This window comes from Solanum dulcamara, chromosome 7 (genome assembly GCF_947179165.1).
Source record: "Solanum dulcamara chromosome 7, daSolDulc1.2, whole genome shotgun sequence".
Lineage (NCBI taxonomy): Eukaryota > Viridiplantae > Streptophyta > Magnoliopsida > Solanales > Solanaceae > Solanum > Solanum dulcamara.
This window is the reverse complement of record NC_077243.1, coordinates 11,326,681-11,344,385: the sequence shown is the minus strand read 5'-3', so window position 1 is coordinate 11,344,385 and position 17,705 is coordinate 11,326,681. Positions and strand designations below refer to the sequence as shown.

The window sequence follows — 17,705 nt, the reverse complement described above, 5'->3', positions numbered from 1 at the left end:
AGAGGACTTTTCTCAGGCCCTTCGGTCCTATGCGGTGACTTCAACATCACTAGGCACCCATCAGAGAAAGAAGAGTTGTCTTAGAATTAACAAAGCCATAACAGACTTCTCCGAGTTCATAGTAGACATGGATCTGATGGACAGAGAGTTGAAGGGGGGAAATACACATGGAAAAAAGGGGAGCGACAAGATATAGCAGCATGTTGGACAGATTCCTTGTTTCAGAAGATCTAGACAGTTGCTTCAGAGACATAAAACAGTTAATCATGCAGAGGGTAACATCAGACCACTCTCCAACTATGCTGCAGTGTAGAGACTGGGGGTTCTAATTCTTATTTCAAATTTCAGAATTGATGGCTTCGAGGGGTTTAAAGAGAAGGTCAAGATCTGGTGGGACTCATTCTCTAGTGTTGGCAATCCTGATTTTGTTCTAGTGGCAAAGTTGAAGGCTCTGAAGACCAAACTCAAGGAATGGAGTAAATCAGTTCAAGGTAACTTAGGAATTCAAAAGCAGATGGTACTAACAAAATTGACAGTACTGGAAGAAATCCAAGAACACAGAACTTTGCAAGAGGAGGAATTGTGTCAAGAATGACTCTTATAAATGAATTTGAAGATATTGCCAGAAAGAAAGAGATAGCATGGAGGCAAAGGTCCAGGGCGACATGGCTAAAGGAAGGGGACAAAAATACCAACTTCTTCCATAAAACAGCAAATGCCCATAGGAGAGACAACACTATTGATAGACTGAAAGTAGGGGAGGTGATGATAGAAAATCCAGTCGAAATCAAGAAGGAAATAGTGACCTTCTATGAGAACTTATATGCTGAAACAGAAGAGTGGAGGCTCCTCTAGAGATGGAGAATTGCCCTAGGATCAATACAGGAGACAGTTCCATGTTGGAAGCCCCTTTTGAACTACATGAGATACTGGAAAGCATCAAGGCATGTGCAGGGGACAAGGCCCCAGGTCCACATGGCTTCTCCATGGAATTTTTCAAGCAGTGTTGGGACATAATTAATGTAGATCTTGTAGCAACAATTCAGAATTTCCATGAAAAGTGCTTCTTTGAAAAGAGCCTGAATGCAACTTTTGTTGCTTTGATTCCAAAGAAGGTGGGTGCTGAGGAACTAAAAGATTTCAGACCCATAAGCCTCATTGGGGGTGTCTACAAGATAATAGCTAAGCTCCTACCACAGAGACTCAAAAAAGTAAACTAAGGCATAATAGATAGACAAAAGATGGCCTTCATCAAAGGAAGGCAGATCATGGATATTATTTTAATTGCAAATGAATGTATTAAAACTAGACAAAGAAGCAACAAGCCAGGGATTGCCTGCAAGCTGGACATTCAGAAAGCTTTTGACTGCCTGAATTGGAATTTCCTCATCCAGATGATGGAAGGAATGGGTTTTGGGGCTAAATGGATCGACTGGATCAAACATTGTATTGGCACTGTGAGATTCTCTATCCTAATCAACAGAGCACCTACTGATTTTTTGCTTCTCAAAGAGGATTGAGACAGGGGGACCCACAATCTTCCTTTTTGTTCATTATAGCCCTGGAAGGATTGTGTAACTTGATCAACACAGCAAAAAGGAAAGGGTGTATCAAAGGATTCCAAGCAGGAGATTTAAACAACCTGGAGGTAACTCATCTCCAATATGTAGATGATACATTGGTGTTTTGTGAAGCAAAAACAAATCAAATCCTGATTTTGAGGATTATTTCTGTCATTTTTGAGGCAGTCTCTGGACTCCATATCAACACTATGATGGGGATAGAAAGCTTGGCCGGTAAGTTAGGAGGCAAGATTGGGGAACTGCCAACAACTTACCTAGGCATGCCTCTGGGGGCTAAAAGCAAGTCCAAAGGTATTTGGAATGGGGTCCTGGAGAAATGTGAAAAGAAACTCACCAATTGGAAAAGTCAGTACCTCTCCTTGGGAGGCAGACTAACTTTAATCAACAGTGTCCTTGATGCACTACCATCCTATATGATGTCAGTATTTCCAATGCTTGCTAGTGTATCTAAGAGCATTGATGCCCTTAGGAGAAACTTCCTATGGCAAGGCAGTGAAGACAAAAACAAGCTCCACCTAGTTAAATGGGAGGAATTGATAGTGAACAAGAATACAGGTGGCCTAGGCATCAAGAACTTAAGAAAGCAAAACCAAAGCCTCATGTTGAAGTGATTGTGGAAATTTGCCAATGAAGATCATATGCTTTGTATGGCATGGAGGACAAGTGGATGACAAAAGTGGTTAACACTCCTTACAACTGTATTGTACGGAGATCAATTCGGAACCCGCGGCCTATGTTGTATTCCAGAATCCAAGTGGGAGATGGTCAAAAGACCTCCTTCTGGGAGGACAAATGAAATGAAGCAACACTTATGAAACAGTTGCATCCGGAACTATACATGTTATGTCAACAACAACATGCAAAAGTGGCCACAATGTGGACTGGTCAAGGCTGGAATTTGTTCCTAAGGAGAGACTTGTATGACTGGGAAATAGAAAAGGTAATTGCATTCCAGAACTCAATAGATAATTTCAGCAATCTTACTGAGGGGAGGGACTCATTGATTTGGCAGAGTGACATTCATGGCCAATTCTCAGTAAATTCAGCATATAAGGTACTCAACAAGACTGAAGACCAAGAGACAGACTGGCCATGGAGGATGATCTGGAAACCAAAGGAGCCCTACAAAGTAAACTGCTTCCTGTGGTTACTATCAAAAGAAGCAGTCCTGACCCATGAAAATCTGAAGAAAAGAGGATATCAATTTGCCTCTAGATGTACTCTGTGTGGAGAGCAAGCAAAGACAATTAACCATTTTTTTTGCATTGTAAGTGGACTGAGCAGCTATGGAGAATGCTCATTTGCCTGAAAGGAATTAGGTGGGTGAAACTAGGTAGCATTAAAGGAGTTCTAAGTAGCTGGAATAGGGATGGCAATGCTTCAAAGGAGGAGAGATGGAAGATTGTCCCAACATGAATTTGGTGGACAATTTGGAAAGAGGGGAACAATAGGAGCTTTGAGAATGTGCAGAATAGCCTTCAAATGATTAGAATGAGTTGCTTAGCCCTTTTCTATTTTATTTTTTTTGAAATTGGTAAATTTGTATTCATCAGCATTCAGGGCTATGCTGGCCACCTCCAAAAATTTACAAAAGAGTCATGGATACTTACAAGGATCCTATAAAATCCACTAATTGGATTTCTTCTTCTATATTCTATTCTTTACACCAAAAACCTAACATAGTAATAACTTTCCACTTAATCTTCTATACAGAGCATTCTTTCCATTGAAAGATCCTCTGATTTCTCTCCTTCCATATGCAGGCTGGAATTGTTCTCCACCACCTCTTTTGACTCTTACTGCCTCCTCTCTTCATCCAGCAGCTAAGGAAGTCTGCTGTGTGCTCTAGCATGCTCCAGTTCAGATTAGCTCTTTTCTATTTTTGGTGTAAACAAGATATTTTAGCTAGAACAGAAGACATCTTTGATGTACTAGATTGTCTATAGGCATCAGTTTGATTAAGCTCAAAGCTTTTGTAAGATGTAATACTCTTTTGAAGAGGAACTACACTTTTTGTTGTAGTATACCTGTGGATATTAATAGACTAAGTTACCAGCCCCAAAAAAAAGGTAAAATCAGAATGTTGGAATTAAAAGCAACTAAATATAAAAAAAGTGGCATTCTTTTTTAATCAGGCTTGAAAGGGAATACACAAATTGAGGAAACTAAAGAAATGGGGCACTGTGGTTACAGCCAAGTGTGAAAATGATGGGTTCTGGAAGACTAAAGAAGAAAACACCAATTATGGAACCAGTTTGTGGAGATCAATTAGGAACTTATGGCATGGTTTCTCAGAAAGAATTAGCTTTAATGTGAAGGATGGCAAGAGGATTCTGTTCTGGGAGGATAAGTAGTTAAGATATGGTAGTCTCAAGCAAATGTTTCCTAACATTTTCTTACTAAATCAGCAGCAGGAATCTACTCTACATGAAGTATGGTCTAATCAAGGTTGGAACTTAACCTATAGGAGACGGATGCAAGACAGGGAGATAGAAAGATTGGCCAACTTTTATGTCACTTTAGATCAATGCAAAGGGTTGGCCGCTTTGTTGTTGCGGCTTCGAGGGTCCCGGATATCATAGAACCTCTTTCACTAAATTTAAGCTGCACTCCCCGTGGTTCTCAAATATGAAATCCAAACCGAGAGTAAGCAAATGCTCTAGTATCAAAAAAAAATTGTTGCTAGGCTTGCTATGTCCACCCTTTCATCGGGGATCATATTTTGCCTCTTTGTGGATTTTAAACCACTGCTTACCCTCGGCTTCATCTATCCATCGAAGGTCAAATCTATATGGAGGTGCTTGGCCAACTTTTACGGCACTTTAGATCAATGCAAAGGGTTACAAGAAGGGGAAGACACTTTAAGATAGAAATGTCACAGCAAGGGAATTTTCACCGTAGGTTCTACCTACAAGGACATGAACCAGATGGAATCTCAAATTTGTTTTCTACCCTGGAAGCTCGTATGGAAAATCAAAATTCCATACAAAGCAGTTAATTTTTAATTTGCTGGTTGTGAAAGAAGCTGCTCTACATATGTGCTCCTGATGCTATTTTTGTGAACAAAATGCAAACACAATTAACCATCTGTTCCTTCGTTGTAAAGTGGGGAGCCAGCTGTGGAATCTGTTTACCAACTTCAGAGGCATTAGGTGTACTATGTCAGGTAGAACAGAAGGGTCATTATCAAGCTGGAAAACTGAGAGGGAAGGCAGCACTAACAGAAGCAGATGAAGAATTGTCCCAGCAGTAATATGGAAGGAGAGAAATTCTAGGTGTTTTGAAGGCAACAGCAGCTCTATACAAAAGTTAAAACTGAATTTGCATTATAAGTTCTTGTTATTGATGTAATTCAAAGTATATAGATGATCCAATGTATATTGTAGACATCCTAGGATCCTTGCAAGAAGAGATAGGATCTAGAGAGAGTCTAATGTTTTTACTCTTTTGAGTGATGTCTCATTGATGTAAATTTTGAGCTTCCAGCACTATGTGCAAAGGCAGATCCAGAATTTTGAATTTTTGGGTGTCATGCTACTTTAAACAGTAACCTATGGCAAAATCTTCAGCGTAGAGTAAGATAATATTTAATATTTATTAGCAAATTTGCATGCAAAATTTAGATTTGTTTTGTTGGTTCAGATAAGATTTTACTTACAAAGGTCTAAGGTTCTAATCTACTTATTCACAATTCTTTTTACAATAAACTCGCTAATGATGTGCATGGAAAAAAAAGTTTTAAGAAAATACACCCCACAGCAAAGCTCAAACTTGCATTCCTGCAGTGGTAAACCTGAGTTTTAACTATTGACACCACAAGACTCACTATTTCTAAGGGTGTCATGAATAATATTTATACTTTCCTTATAAATATATATACAAATATACATGTATATACAGATTTTCAACCGAGATCACGAGGTGGCATGGCATCCCCTTCCAACTACATAGATCCGCCCCTGACTATGTGTTGATGATATATATACAAAATATGTTACTTTTGTCAAAAAAAAAAAGAATATACAATTTGAAAAGGAGGGATTATTACATTTGTAAGCTGGTGCTTCATGTGTAAGTGATCGACTAGTGCCCTGCCCATTCTCTACCCAGTTGTGGCGGATTTCTAAAACTCTTTGAAATGCAATGAACAATGTAACGGTCAATGACCTAGTAGTTGGTACACATTCGGAGAGGAAAGGGAGGGGGAGCCTCGGATGTATACCCCTCGCACTTATGTTGGCACTTACAACAGGACGAGCCTAGTTGTATATCCCGTTACACTTACATCGGCACCTTGGAGGAAAAGGAATAGGAGAGCCTTTAGAATGGTGAAATATGACTCTGTGCATGTTAGGGCATGTCTTTTTATTTTTTAATGAACTTCTGGGACACCCACGAGGCTAGTATAGATTATTGGATGGATTTTGTATAGAACATAACATGTAGGCTCTTAATTTTGATATACCTTTAGTATACGAGGTTTTTCCCCCCATCAATAAGATTATTACTTAATTAGAAAAAGATACATCTCTTTTTTGATAAGTAAGATGTTGTATTAGAAAGGTATCAAGGAGATGCAAATTACATACACAAAAAACATGGTCAACTCCTGAGAACAAAAACACTTATTTAATCAGGGAGTTAACCACAAGCAAAAGATACATCTCTCGCTTCCTTATCCCTCACCTCTAGAGCCTTTGCACCTATGACTTCTTTAATCAATTAACTTGATCCGAAAGAGATTCATACAAGACGGCTCCTAACAAGCAGTACACACATACCGAAAACAAAATTAATTGTACACCACTACATTTGACAACCTGGAAAGCAAAAGTACCTTTTCTTTGCGGTTATCTGTATGTGCGTGAGATCCAATAACAACGATGTTAGCAGGAAGCTTTTCAAGCCGACTTTTAAAAGTTGAATAAGATTCTGAATTCCCTGCCATAGATTTCTCAGCATCTTTCATAAATAAAATGAAGGGGGAATTTTTGCTCTCGCCAAATACCACCTTACAAGCAGAAAGAAATTTACAGAGATATTAGGACCTCAGGATAACCAGAAAAATGAGTTTCATAGCATTAGTTCTCAAAGTAATCATAAGGATCAAACCTCAAACAATGTGCTAATGAGTAACTTGTCCAGATCATCGGCACCTGTGGCTTCCAAGCGTAGCTCGCTGGCTGAGAGAGAGAGAGAGAGAGAGATGACAAAAAGCAAAGAAAACTAAATTCAGCATTACTGACTTGACAAATTAAAGGAGAAAGAAAGTAAGACCATGTGAGCAATACCCTTGCAAAAGAATCCATGGCCATCATCACAAAGACCCCCAAAGTTAACCCCGTCTGGTATAGGCTTATCAAACCTTACACCAATTTTTGATAATGCATTATCTTCAAAAGGCAACACAATCTTCCCTCGAGTCCCAAAAGTTGGCCCCCTAGTAATTCGGACCAAGATATATTATAGGTTAAATAAAACAGTTTTAAATTGTATTGTAACTGAAGCATAGGCACTGTTGTAGAATAAAATACCTACTAGCATGACTAGTTTACAATCAATAATATGAAGAAAGCTAAGGACTACAATACAAAATCTCAAAAACAAAAATTAAAATAAGGAGAATAAAAATGAAGCATTGCCTTGTCTCAAAAAAAAAAATGAAGCATTATAAAAATTTTAATCCTTAAAAGATTGCCACAGATAAAACAGGAGGAAGAAGTGATTATATGTGTCCATAATGAAAGTCCATGTGAAATCAAATTATCGAGAAAGCACCGAGATTCAAGTGAAACATAAAGTTAACAACAACAAAAGCCACCAAAACAAAGTTGCAAGTAAAGCATATACATATGTGCACGTGTAGTCCCAGAACAAAAATCATTCAAACAGCACCAATTCGAAAGTTCCGAAATTGAAGAAAAAAAAAGTTATAAAAGGTAGTAATACATTTGGGAATGGCACTGAATTCTATCAATTCATGCAAGTTGCAAGCCTAATGTTACCTTCATATTGACAGAAAAATATGTACAGTGCATCAACTGTGGTATTCAGACATATTGCTACAACAGAATCGCCTTCAATTTCACTGGTAACCCGTTGATACAACGGACTTGCCACCTATCAGTTTCATCTTAACCTTTATATTTAGAAATTCTTTCATGCAAAAGCCTCCCACAGTCATCTAGTTAAAGAACATAAATCAACACTGAATCTAGTCTCCATTTTCTTCTCCCCATCTTCTTTGTGTCATAGAACTATCTCTTAATGGAAAATACATGCAATCTCACTGTCATGTATCCACACAAAATTCCCACTTCAAGTACTGTTAAAACTTCCAAATTGATCCAGATAAAGCTGCAAAATAGTATGAGCTAATCTTTCTGACGTATTCTCATTGGTAGAACGCAAAATGACTGTACTACAACATGATCATTATAAAAAGTAAAACTCCATTATGATTCTAGACTAAGATAAGAAATCCATTTGGAGATGCATTTAAGGATTAAAAAAAAGGAGAAAAGACCATTTTTTCGCTATTCCATATACATCATATCAAGAACAAATGGTAGTTACAAGTCTAGAGGCGAATCTAGGACTTCAATTCATGGGTTCAACCTTCAAGATTATGGGTTCAAAATCTAACCATTGTCGAAATTCTTATTATTTTTCAAACAGATTTATACCCCAGGTAAAGGATATTGGGTTCAGTTGAACCGTAGCTCTAAGATACATCCCACCACTGGTTACAACTTACACGACCATCACAGGCCAAGCACCACTGGACCAAGATGCTTAAAGAGAACAACAAAATCACCATTATTAATAAAATTAGGTATCCAAATAGGTCTTAAGGGATTTCTGAATTTGATCGCATCTATGGATTTATTGGTAATTCATTATAAACATCTTTACAGCACGTCCAAAACTCTTACGCTTCCAATTCCTCCATATTATTTAATTGGACTCATTAAAGTGCTTGTAACTCTAATAATTTCCTAGGTTCCTGGGTAGAATGGTGGTACAGTGAGAAAATTTATAGAGAAAAGTGGAAGCAGAACACCTACACCCACCTGCTTCCCAGGGGCTCATAGTAAATAAAACAAATGTTTGCACATCAAATTTCATTCAGGATGTGCCTGAATCTGATTAAATGAGCAAAAATTAAACCACTTAAAAAGAAATATAGATAGCAACCATGTTGATATGTGTTTTGGTTTTCTTTCTCAAAATATGTGCTTTGGTTTCCTAGGAAAGAAAAAGAGGAACTGATATGAGTTGAATGACTTAACATGAGCTCTCCTAAAAATTCCAAACTCATTACCATGGACACTGTTGCCATTTTTGACTAAACTATGTTTCTTTTCCAGAAGACACTTGTGGACAGACAAAAAGAAGAGATTGACCTTTTCTACGTAATTCCCTGAGTCATCCCACAAATGGACCGGAGCCTATTTGGTCAAACTTCTAAAGCTTATTTTAAAAAGCACATTAGTCAAAATAGCTTACAGAAAAGTACTTCTGCTAAACTGATTGTGTTTGACCAATCATTCAACAAGTGCTCCGAGTATTTAAATTACAAAAAAAAGACAGTATTAAGATTCATTTATAATTAATATTATTAAATAGGGAAATGATTATAATATTTTTTGTGGAAGACTTCAACTAAGTTCTATAGTTTTATTTATTTAAAATTTAAAACATATATTAAAATATACATTAAGGCTTTTCATCAATATAAATATTTATAAGCAAAAAAAAAAGGAAAGAAGAGGGAGTTTGTATTTCTATTTGAGAAATATATTGGTTAAATTAATGAGAGATAATTTGGTAAATATGAACTTTGGGTAAGGAATTTTTATAGAGATTGTAGTTTTTTTGGTAATGGGATTTTACTGGGTATGTTGTTGTTGTGGTAGATTTTTGTTAAGGATACTTTTGCCTGGAAAGGATTAAATTTCTGCTTCTTTCTGTTTCTTGGAAGAAGCAGAAACCTGTAGCTTCTCCTCAACTACAAAAAAGTTGCTTCTATTGCTGCTCGAAGGCTCTTTTTGTTTTGGCCAAACACCTCAAATCTCCGGAAGAAGTGCTTTTGGAGTCCTAGAAGCTTGGTCAAATGGGCTACCAAAACAAGAATGGAAAACCATTATTGTTCTTCTTCTCCTCCATTCCGGTCCTAATATCTAAACATAAACAAGTTGTTCTACGTTTAATTTAATTGTGATGATATCAATCTCTTGATAACCATAATAGTTATACTGCTGTAAGCAAAAGTAGTACATCATTTTCAATGCATCCAAATTCAAAAATAAAGAAAAAAGTTTCAGAAAAGAGAACAAATACAATATCAAAAAGGAACTATGACATAACATCAGATAGTGGATAATACAACTCATTTTGGGTCCCGAAAGAGTGAATAGTAGAAGGTCTTAAGGAGAAAGTGTTCTCTAGAACTTACCTGGTAGAGTTTGAATATAAACCACCAGAAGCAGAACCAATGAACCTCACTTTATCACCTGAATATTACCAACATTGGTTACTAAGGTAAAAGAGTAAAAGAAACCGTAGAATGCTTATATAGTGAAAAAAAAAATAGATGCAGTAACGATTAATAAATATTAGAACCCAATGGCAATACCTATCTTGAACAAGGTATTCTTTGATGTCCCGGCTAAAGACGGTACATTGCCACTCTCCATCTTTGGTTGTGCTTCCGAACCCAAAGGATCAGTCAGAGTGTTAGCATTAGTTACTTGACCAGATGATGACTCATTGCCTTTAGGCAAGTCAGGTTCTCCAGGAATCTGCTTGGAGTTAGCAGACATCTTATGTCCACTGCATCCCTCTTTTAGTAATTCAGCCTCCTTTGCTGAAAGACCCTGAATGACAAGATAGCAATCCATAAGTTGAGAGAATACATAACAATTTAACAGCAGTAAAGGGGCAACAGTGTGCCAAAACCAAACATGAAAATTTTAGTTTGATGATTCTAGTATCTAGAAAATCAGAAATAGACCACAGATTCCCACTGTTGCAAATTAGGGAGACATGTGAAATCCCCCCACCCAAACACACCTGGAGAAAAGAGAATTTCTCCAAATTTGATGTTACTCCCATATCATCCAATATGTCCACCTGGCTAACTGCCCTTTTAGTGACCAAACCAACAGATAATATTGTTTCTGTTCCATAAGTAGAGATCCAGAAAGAGGTCCATAAGTACCAACAAGGTTGTCCAGGACAAGCGGCAAAGCAAGCAATCATAAAAAAAGTTGACATGAAAAAGGTGGGATCTTGGAATCGAAGTATTTCAGAAGTAAGGGAGGTCGAACACGACTAAGAAAATCATGACAAGGTATCATGCGATCCACCCTCAAAAAAGAGTTAACATGAATATCGTCTTACACCCAAAAAGGAATGGCTATCGAAGATGAGCAATTTAGCTCCATAATAGTGAGCAAGTGCCTTTGCCAGCATCTCCTGATAAATCTCAGATCCTGCTATACAAAAGCAGAAGTAGTTAATATGCAGACATTAAAATTTACTACCAAGAATCTACAAGACAAACAATTCATAAGAAGCTTTTCATCAAAAAATACAAAGGAAAGCGACTAACCTGCAGGACCGGAGAGCAGAATTCTTGGGTTGATAGTGGGTAGCTCAGAAGTATATTTTACTTGTTCTTTATGCTTCAGGTGTATATAAGAAGCCGCAATCAGCACATTTTTTGTGTTCTCACTGTAAGATCAGATATCGAATGAATCTTCACTAATTCATGGTCGTTGTATATATTGACTATTTAATAATGTTACCAACCATGGGATTACTAAACCAATTAAGAACAAAAATGAGGCACAACTAATCCTGCTAAATAACCAACAGAATTTTAGCACTACAACGCTCACTCATTCACAGTAAGGACCAGAAATTGAACACATCCTTTTAGCAACTAAAATGAGAACTGTAGTTAATAACTCTAGTGATGCACTTACTGCATTCAGGCCACCTTAAAGAAATCACATTTTGGAGTTTGACCTTTCATCACATTAAAAGACAGACATAAAAATCAGTAGATGAATTCCCAACCTTTATTGAGGAATAGGGCTTCATTCTGCTTAAAAATTTGCAAGGTTATTTTGGTAGTGGAAAAAAATCAATTATTTGATATTTCAGACAGAAAAATGATGATACACCCGTCCCCCACAACCCCCACAGTTCTGGGTAAAAAAAAGAGAGAAACTACATGTTACAGCCCATAATCTTGCCTGTAGGTTAAGAGAAGTTACATACCATTTAGCTTCAACAAATTCCCCAAACTTTTTTCCGACTTACTTACACTTTTTTTCAACTTCAACTTCTTCTTTTTAGCAGATAAACATTGATTATATTACTTAATAAGAAAATAATAAACAGCCTAGCACTAAGAATGTGTCAGGACATTAGAAACACAGAAATCCTCCAATACCAAAAACAAAAAAGTAGGATGGATTTTTTCTGTATAAAGTACTTTTCCTGTAGAGAAACAATGAGCATGCTATTTTCATCTTTGAAATCCTGCAGGTTGCACCAAAAAGCCAGAATCCATAAATATCTGAATTTAATCTTCGGTATAGCATCTACTTTCCCTTCAAAACATCTCGCATTCCCTTCCTTCCACACACTCAACAAGACAAGCAAGCATTATGTTCCAAATCTTTCTCTAAGGTTTTCTTTTTGTTCCCCCAACATCCCAGCTGATCAAAAGTTCCTTACTGAGTTAGGCATAGTGGAAGCTATACTGAATAGGTAGAAAAACAAGGACCAAAACTGCCTTATCAATGGTCCAACTTCAACTGTAATATTGTCCGAACACCTACTAAATAACTGTATCCTCTAACTCTACCTCCTAGTTGTCAATGACAAGCTTCTTTCTAATGAGAAACGTTTACCTCCCACATAGGCATAAACTTTTGAAAGAAATGCATTGAGGACATGTACAGTTATATTTTGAATGTGAAATTCCAGAACAAAGATTAACTTAGTTTCTTTCCCCTTATAGCAGTAGAATTTTACATTCAAAGAGTACTGTTTTTGCCACATAAGATAATGCACAAACTTTTTGACATGGAAATTGTCCAAAGAAGGGGCAATAAAAAGAGCTTTCATGAAAGCGGGTGTAGTATGGGGGAACTAAGGTGCAATATTGGAATTTCACAAACAAGGTATGATTATGACTCATAACACATTGGCATAAGTTGTAACATGTTAACATCAATCAGGAATACATAAGTCTAGAGCTTAAAGCAAAACCTGCTTCATTCAAGTGAAAGGCATGAATAAGAGAAACTGCAAAATACATTCCATAAACACCATATCTTTCAACTCAAAGAGAACAGATAGCATATAAACCAGTCGTATATTAAGTATACGATGTAAATATGATAATGCATTGTGGTCCTGGGAATACCTTAAGTAATATGGGAAGCTATCAAATGAAACATCTAGCTGTTGTCCATCAACTATTGCAGCATGAATCTCTTCTTTAAATACTGCACATCTCAGAGACACCCCTGCTGCGGAAGCTGGCATTGAATCTCTGGTCCACTCTCTTTCCTCCGGTATCTGTCCATATATAATTCTAATTACTTCATCTCACATATCAGCGGGTTCATACCCATAATAAAAGACCAAAAAACAAAGCAGTTAGACACTTTACGTTGCCTGCCTCTCTGCTAGCATTCAGGTTTCCATCAAGAGGGGGGATTTTGTTAGTCAACCCAGCATCAGCAGCACTGCTGCTGCCAACATTTGCAGCTGAATCGACTTCGAGGCCATCAAACTCGTCTTCATGAATAACAGGGGAAGAAGGCACCTCATTCCCACTAACCTGAGACGTAGGTTTCAAACGCGATGGGTCTTGCCGCAGGCTTGAAAGTGATGCCAAAATGGAAGCACCTGCTACAGCTGATGCATCTCCTGCTCTTCTCTCAACGCGCAGCAATTTACCTGCACTGGTCCTAACATCTGAAGGAGGTGACTTAACTCCAAGATCATATGGCAGCTGCTCAAATATCTATACCAGAAGGTTAAGGATATTCCTACAAATTATGTGGCCGAAAACGAAAAAACAGAACTTAACAAAACCCAAAAAGAAAATCTGAAAAGTAACAAGAGGCATACGAATTTTATTTTATTTTGATTCTGATTTTTACATAATAATAAAGGGACATAAAAAATTTGGAAGTAACATTAAGGATACATAAGCATGATTTCCCGTAGCACCAAAAACAAGCTCATCGCCTGAATTGAGAATGCAACTAGTGGTTTTCCTAACTGTCTTTCCATTAACTTGCACAGATCCTTTGCCCCTGCTCTCAAGCACAGCAACCCAGTTTCCTTCGTGCTGATCATTTCCACAAACAATGAGTACTCATACTTCATATACACAGTATGAAGTTCATCTCCGGAAAAAATAAATAAATAAACAAACACCAAATTGAGCACAGATGTAGTTGTTCCAATCAGGGAATTTCATATGCAGCAGTTCAAAGCCAAGTATTGGCAAACTCTCCGAGCTCACCCAAAGATTTTCTACTCCAAATAATTAGCACAGTTTTAGCCAACATATAACAGTGCGAAGAACTGTTTAAAACTTCTCAATAAAATTTCAGACCAGGAATTGTTTAAAACTTTTCAATAAAACTTCAGACCAGGAATGTGGACTTTCATCAACATGGTTGATAGCTGTTACAGTCTAGCACCAGTGATCCAGGAAAAATGGATGGGCCGCGCCAAGTTGAATAGTGCTACAGAATGGATAGTGCTACAGAATTGTTCTTAAGCAATATCTCGGACAGAAACAGTCTGTGAACTGACAAAGAAGGGCAGAAGAAATCCAAAATGCCAAAAGAAACTTTTTCTTCTTTTTCCCAAATCATTGTATCAATACCATCACTGACACAAGGAAAAGTCTTGAAACCATGGGCAGATGGCAACAAAATTTGAGAATGTAAATCAGGGTAAAGACCAGAAATTGAAGCAATACCTGTGTAAGCCTTATAGAACATAAGGTTGCACTAACTGTTTGTTGCTTGATAGGAAGATGAGCATTTTTGCTAGAACCAATCAAGAAATTTGTAGCCGAAACATGTATAGTTGGGTTCTGCAGCACATATGTAAAACCAATAATAAATCTTGAATTGCAAAACACAAACTCCGACCAACGCAAAGAAAAAGCTTGAAGCAAGAAATTTCACCTGTGGAAACTCCGATATAAGCCTACACCAAGGCGATGTTGTTTCCGAACCTTGATTCAGCTTCCTCAAAGTCACGGAGCTCCTTGGCTTATCAACTATAGCAGGTGTTGCCCCTAAAACCCCAGGAAAAAAAACACTAACTTTAAACATGATCAAGTACACAAGACAGTAAATTTCACAAAAAAAAAAAGAGTTAAAAGAAGTTACCTTCTGCGATAGGTGTGACAAGGGAAATGGAAGGTGCATCATCACCCTTTGCGGCGGCGGTATCACCGTCGGGAACAGTAACGGCGGCCAATTCCGGCGGGTCAGTTGAAGACAACTCCTTGGGATTCTCCGTCGATGGAAGAGACTTCGGTTTCTCCGAAGACTCCGCATTATTATTATCTACTACCTAAAACCATCCACCCAAATAAAAACAATAAAATCGATTCACCGAACAAAGGAAAAAAAGATAACGGCAGCAAAATTAGAGTGAGGTGAAGAAGGAAAGATTACTTTTTGACGCTTAGAGGAAGAATCATCGGAGGAGGAGGCCGACCGCTTAACAGTCGACGGCAGAGATCCACTTCGTCTCGTCGCAACCATTTCTCCGGAGACCAAAAAAACACTTGGAGAGAGATAGAGAGAAAGGAGAGAGAGAGAGAGAGAGAGAGAGAGTTGTTTGGGTTTCTTTATTTCGTTTTGGTGTGTAAAATATATTAATAAAATACTGCATTTGAGATGGGAGTACCGCGGGTTGGTGCGGAGAGGATGAATCCAGAATTAATTTGGATGGGAGTATTCCAACTTCACACTTTTTCTTGCTTATTTTAAGCATGTGTTTGAACATAAATTGATTCATATTTAAAAGTAAAAAAAATAAAGAGGAAAATATTAAAATAATAATAATATATAATGTTATATATTTTTATTTAATTTACAGGATAAAGGAATAGGAGAGACAAGATTAAAAATGAAATTATTCGAAAGAAGGTAGCAATAGTCTTTGTGACAGATAAAATAAGAAAAGCGGGGTTGAGATGATTTTGACATATGCAAAGACAGTGTTGTTGACCCCAGTTAGGACATGTGAGAGGTTGATTGTAGGAGGTGCCCGGAGGGGTAGAGATAAGTCGAAGAAGTATTAGGGAGAGGTGATTAGAATGGATATAGCGTAACTTCATATTACCAAGGGCATGACTCTAGATAAAAAGGAATGGAAGTTGTGTATTAGAGTAGAACATTAGTAGGGGTGAAGTGATGTATTGTCTTGCGTGGGTTTAGGCTTGTTAATGCATATCGTAAAACTAGTCATTTCCTTATGTTCTTGTCGTATGTTGTGTATTGTATTTCCATTATCAAACTATTTTGTTGTTGTTATTGTTTTTTTTATAGACTTTACACTGCATTTTTTATTAATCGTTATACTTTTTACATTGTTTTCTTTTTCTGGTTTGATGCACTTGAGCCGAGAGTCATTTAGAAATAATTTTTCTACCTCTTCGAGGTAGTGGTAAGATCTGTCTACATTCTATCATCTTCAGACCCCACTTAGTAGAATTTCACTAGGTATGTTGTTATTGTAAGGAATAGAAATTATTATCTTAGAACAAGGATAATCTCCAGACTCAGCTTCTCGTAAAGCAATTGCGAACAAGAGAGATGTAATATTTATATTAAAGTCGAAATAAACAAATACTTAATTGTAGTTGGAGATGCTTGATTAATAATTAAAAATATATCTATTTGAAGTTCAATTTTTTAAGAAGGTATTTGGAAGTAGAAATGACATGAATTTCATAAATTTTGTTTCTTGAACTCCAAATTTTATATTTTAAATTTGAAACTGAAATAATAAATCAATTCGAGAGAGAGAATTATTTAGAATTCCAAATATCTATGCCAAACATGACCTTAGCCACTTGATATCATACTCTTTTGGATTCTTATAATACCATTGAAAATTCTAGTAATCAAGTTGAATTTAATTTTTTAATACAATTCAAAATTGATAATATGTTGATAATTTAATTTGTTTTTATTTTTTTATTTTCCATCCATCATTCAATATTCATATTGGAGCTACAACTAATCCAAATTCACCCGACTAATGCTTTTATACGACATTACTCTTACATTTCAAATTAGCAATTTTGTAATTGCATATAATTATATTTTAAATGACATTATAAATGTAAAATATTTTACACTGTAATTCAAAATGCTAATCTTTAATATATACATGTAATATAATCAATGCTCGTCCAGAAAAGTCAATCAAGAATAATTTCTATTACTCTTTAGATAATACATAAAATAAAATAGAATAATTAAGTAACATAACTTATCAATTATCACTCCATCCATAATATAAAATCGAAATTGCAAGTCAGGTATACATGGAACACAAAAGAATCTAAGTCCACGTGGTTAAAAGTAAATAAAAAAAATATTCGATTGCTAAATTAAATTCTACATGATATTGACAAAATTTAATGACAATATCTTGCAATTTATCATATAGCTCAAAATGCATGTTTAGTATTTACTCGAAATACTTTAATTTAATCTTATACATTCATGTTATTCACCCGACTCTAAAAGAATTCACAATTTTTTAAAAATAATTTCAAAATATTAATTTTAAACTAATTTATGTACAAATCGCATTTATAATCAAGTTTGAAATTGAGAATGAAAACAAAAAAATGGTCTTTACAAATTTCTAAAAGTTAATGTACTAAAAAAAAAATACTTACTAGTAAAGATTAATCTTTCAAAATTGAAGTAAACGACATCTGGTTTGTGGAACTGTCAAAGTGGGTTTGGTCCGTGAGGCCGATTCAATTCAATCCTTGAATTAAAAGAGGTTGAGCTAAATTTTTCCATCTCATTTAGGAACAAA

At 36.4% G+C, this 17,705-nt stretch overlaps 1 protein-coding gene across 1 annotated transcript in view; it reads right to left on the bottom strand.

Annotated features, from left to right (window-relative positions):
- The window catches only part of LOC129896085 (uncharacterized), a 32,730-nt gene extending 17,246 nt beyond the window's left edge, over positions 1 to 15,484 (bottom strand). The window contains exons 1-14 of the mRNA XM_055971907.1: positions 15,317 to 15,484; positions 15,026 to 15,212; positions 14,819 to 14,931; positions 14,608 to 14,724; positions 13,822 to 13,965; positions 13,279 to 13,635; positions 13,030 to 13,184; positions 11,200 to 11,321; positions 10,989 to 11,080; positions 10,222 to 10,462; positions 10,042 to 10,099; positions 6,875 to 7,023; positions 6,696 to 6,766; positions 6,421 to 6,594 (exon numbers count right to left, since the gene is read on the bottom strand). Of these exons, the coding sequence (XP_055827882.1) occupies positions 6,421 to 6,594; positions 6,696 to 6,766; positions 6,875 to 7,023; positions 10,042 to 10,099; positions 10,222 to 10,462; positions 10,989 to 11,080; positions 11,200 to 11,321; positions 13,030 to 13,184; positions 13,279 to 13,635; positions 13,822 to 13,965; positions 14,608 to 14,724; positions 14,819 to 14,931; positions 15,026 to 15,212; positions 15,317 to 15,406 (2,070 nt within the window). The 5' untranslated portion in view covers positions 15,407 to 15,484. The remainder of the gene's footprint in view (positions 1 to 6,420; positions 6,595 to 6,695; positions 6,767 to 6,874; positions 7,024 to 10,041; positions 10,100 to 10,221; positions 10,463 to 10,988; positions 11,081 to 11,199; positions 11,322 to 13,029; positions 13,185 to 13,278; positions 13,636 to 13,821; positions 13,966 to 14,607; positions 14,725 to 14,818; positions 14,932 to 15,025; positions 15,213 to 15,316) is intronic.
- Positions 15,485 to 17,705: the final 2,221 nt, after the last annotated feature.